General features: G+C 35.6%; 1 protein-coding gene across 1 annotated transcript in view; it reads right to left on the bottom strand.

Annotated features, from left to right (window-relative positions):
- LOC109378403 (DEP domain-containing protein 1B-like) overlaps nucleotides 1–3,334 on the bottom strand; it is a gene marked incomplete at both ends in the record, with an annotated part of 34,741 nt that extends 31,407 nt beyond the window's left edge. Inside the window, one exon of the mRNA XM_019634799.1 lies at nucleotides 3,207–3,334. Within this exon, the coding sequence (XP_019490344.1) occupies nucleotides 3,207–3,334 (128 nt within the window). The remainder of the gene's footprint in view (nucleotides 1–3,206) is intronic.
- Between the last annotated feature and the right edge of the window lie 253 nt (nucleotides 3,335–3,587).

Here is a 3,587-nt window from a genome sequence, read left to right as displayed (position 1 = left end):
CTAATTATGTTGCCTAAAATGTTTACATCAAATCTTTGCAAACAAAAGTATGAGTTGTATATCTAGTCTTAGAAGACTAGATTAACTTAAAACATTGGTGTTAGCACAATTCTCAAAAACTGCCCTATAAAAGCTTTTCCCTGTATTTTATGATTTAGCATTATTTCAATCTTGGTAGTCTTCTACTGGGGATATTTTAAGGAAAAAGTATGCCCCCCAAGAATGACTTCATTCTACCGTGCGCTTAGGTTTTCCGAAACTAGCACAATCTACCTTTGGTCATATTTTGTTGTAGGGCTCATTCCACAATAAATACTCCGTTCCCCAACCTTTTCATTCTCAACTGGTCATAATTATAACAAAGTTCAAGAGGAGGAGACAAAGAAGGTAAAGAGAAGATTACAGAACAGAAAGGAAAAGGAGATTATTAGGGAGTTCTGACAGAACTTGTTCTGAACATACGAAAACAACTACCATATATTCAGTCAAAATATCAACAGGCAAGAGTAAAATAATACAAAAGCCAATCTTTTGTTACTGGTCCCTTAGCCATTGACAGGTATCATTTTAAAGTACTTTCAGACCATCGTTCATAAGGAGCCAAAAGAAAGACATGGACTATGCCTGGTGGTTCACAGACTGCTGGCTACTTCTCTCTCCCTGCTGCCAGCCCTGTCGGTCACGGCGCTTACCAGCACAATGGGCCTCACTGGGATGTTCTCCTGTGAAGTGCCTCGAGGGGGGTCATTCCATTCTGGAAATTTAATAACTTCTTTTGGATTTGGGGGCCTCTTTGGATATGGCTTCAAGGGTGAAGAAGGAGGAAATCTAAAAACCAAGAAGAAAATCTCTATTATTGCAGGCAGTAGAAGACACAGATAATTTAACCACAGTCCCCACTTCTTGTATCCTTAAGAATTTATATAATTGCAAACTTCAGATAATAAATGAACTCATACTTAATCAAATCATTGCTAATCATGACTAATGGTGCCCAACAATATACATTTTTTTTAAATATTCATTCATCATGCCCACCAAATAACGTTTATGAAGAAAAACAGGACTCACATGTGACACATTTTTAAATAAGTAAAACTTGTTCTCTCATCACTTAACTTTCATGATTAAATATGCTCGTAGTGGGATGCTTGGGTAAGCTATTTCTTTCACCCAGCTTGAAATCCTTACTGCATCAAACTCCAGCTGAACTTTATAGATGGTAAGTACGCAAAGAGAAATTATTGATAGATAAGTCCTCAGTAATACTTGCTGAGGAAGAGTATACTAGCACAAAAATTATTTGACCTAATATTCATTTTTATAACTGTTTCTAATAAAGATTAATCCTCCTTCCCTAGAATATCCAACACTTCACACTGAGATTGAAGGTTCGGTCTAGAAATCCATCTCAGAAGAGGTAGAAAGCTGTCCAATGTCTTTATTCTGCCTTTCAATATACTCCNAAAAAAAAAATCCTAATTATGTTGCCTAAAATGTTTACATCAAATCTTTGCAAACAAAAGTATGAGTTGGATATCTAGTCTTAGAAGACTAGATTAACTTAAAACATTGGTGTTAGCACAATTCTTAAAAACTGCCCTATAAAAGTTTTTCCCTGTATTTTATTATTTAGCATTATTTCAATCTTGGTAGTCTTCTACTGGGGATATTTTCAGGAAAAAGTATGCCCCCCAAGAATGACTTCATTCTACCGTGCACTTAGGTTTTCCAAAACTAGCACAATCTACCTTTGGTCATACTTTGTTGTAGGGCTCATTCCACAATAAATACTCCGTTCCCCAAACTTTTCATTCTCAACTGGTCATAATTATAACAAAGTTCAAGAGGAGGAGACACAGAAGGTAAAGAGCAGATTATAGAACAGAAAGGAAAAGGAGATTATTAGGGCGTTTTGACGGAATTTGGTCTGAACATACGAACACAGCTACCATATATTCAGTCAAACTATCAATAGGCAAGAGTAAAATAGTACAAAAGCCAATCTTTTGTTACTGGTCCCTTAGCCATTGACAGGTAAGGTATCATTTTAAAGTACTTTCAGACCATCGTTCATAAGGAGCCAACTGAAAGACATGGACTATGCCTGGTGGTTCACAGACTGCTGGCTACTTCTTTCTCCCTGCTGCCAGCCCTGTCGGTCACGGCGCTTACCAGCACAATGGGCCTCACTGGGATGTTCTCCTGTGAAGTGCCTCGTGGGGGGTCATTCCATTCTGGAAATTTAATAACTTCTTTTGGATTTGGGGGCCTCTTTGGATATGGTTTCAAGGGTGAAGAAGGAGGAAATCTAAAAACCAAGAAGAAAATCTCTATTACTGCAGGCAGTAGAAGACACAGATAATTTAACCATAGTCCCCACTTCTTGTATCCTTAAGAATTTATGTAATTGCAAACTTCAGATAATAAATGAACTCATACTTAATCAAATCATTGCTAATCATGACTAATGGTGCTCAACAATATACATTTTTTAAAAATATTCATTCATCATGCCCATCAAATAACATTTATGAAGAAAAACAGGACTCCCACATGTGAAACATGTTTAAATAAGTAAAACTTGTTCTCTCATCACTTAACTTTCATGATTAAATATGCTCGTAGTGGGATGCCTGGGTAAGCTATTTCTTTCACCCAGCTTGAAATCCTTACTGCATCAAACTCCAACTGAACTTTATAGATGGTAAGTATGCAAAGAGAAATTACTGATAGATAAGTCCTCAGTAATACTTGCTGAGGAAGAGTATACTAGCACAAAAATTATTTGACCTAATATTCATTTTTATAACTGTTTCTAATAAAGATTAATCCTCCTTCCCTAGAATATCCAACACTTCACACTGAGATTGAAGGTTCGGTCTAGAAATCCATCTCAGAAGAGGTAGAAAGCTGTCCAATGTCTTTATTCTGCCTTTCAATATACTCCNCTTAAGATTTCAGTGTTACTAGAAAGTTTAAGAACTTTCCAATTTTAATTATTATTTATTATACAAATGACAATAGAAAATACCCAGAATTCGGTTAAATTACATTTGATAAGCAGCATAGCTACAAACAATGCAATCAAAGTTGAGATTTTTATACATCATTTCAGAAAACTAAACATGCAGAGAATAGTGGAGAAACAAATTAGAAAAAAAATAAAAACCACTAAAAGGTCTCATCAAATCAAATGCACATACTATGATAATGTCATAGACTTCCATATCTCTTCTACGTTGGCCTCTGTCAGCTGCCTGCGGGAGACAAGACGACAAGCCGGCACCTCTCCAATAGCAATACTGTGACGCTTGAACCACATCTCAGAATTCTAAGGCGGGAGGTAGGAAGAGAGATGGTAAATATTTCAATACACAGTGGTATTGTTTTATGAGAAATTTCTTTTTTTTCCACATCATTCTGGCATTCACTGATTTAACAAATGTATTTATTTACTTATTTATGTATTCATTCATTCATTCATTTTTTTTTCCAGTTATAGTTGACACTCAATATTATATTAGTTTCAGGTTAGACATTTAGTAAGTTACAAAGGGAAATGTTTTTTATTTGGTTATCTGTGA

Source organism: Hipposideros armiger, unplaced genomic scaffold (assembly GCF_001890085.2).
Source record: "Hipposideros armiger isolate ML-2016 unplaced genomic scaffold, ASM189008v1 scaffold_1952, whole genome shotgun sequence".
In the NCBI taxonomy this organism is placed as follows: domain Eukaryota; kingdom Metazoa; phylum Chordata; class Mammalia; order Chiroptera; family Hipposideridae; genus Hipposideros; species Hipposideros armiger.
The sequence above is the reverse complement of the archived record's forward strand: the minus strand, read 5'-3'. Positions and strand labels throughout refer to the sequence as shown.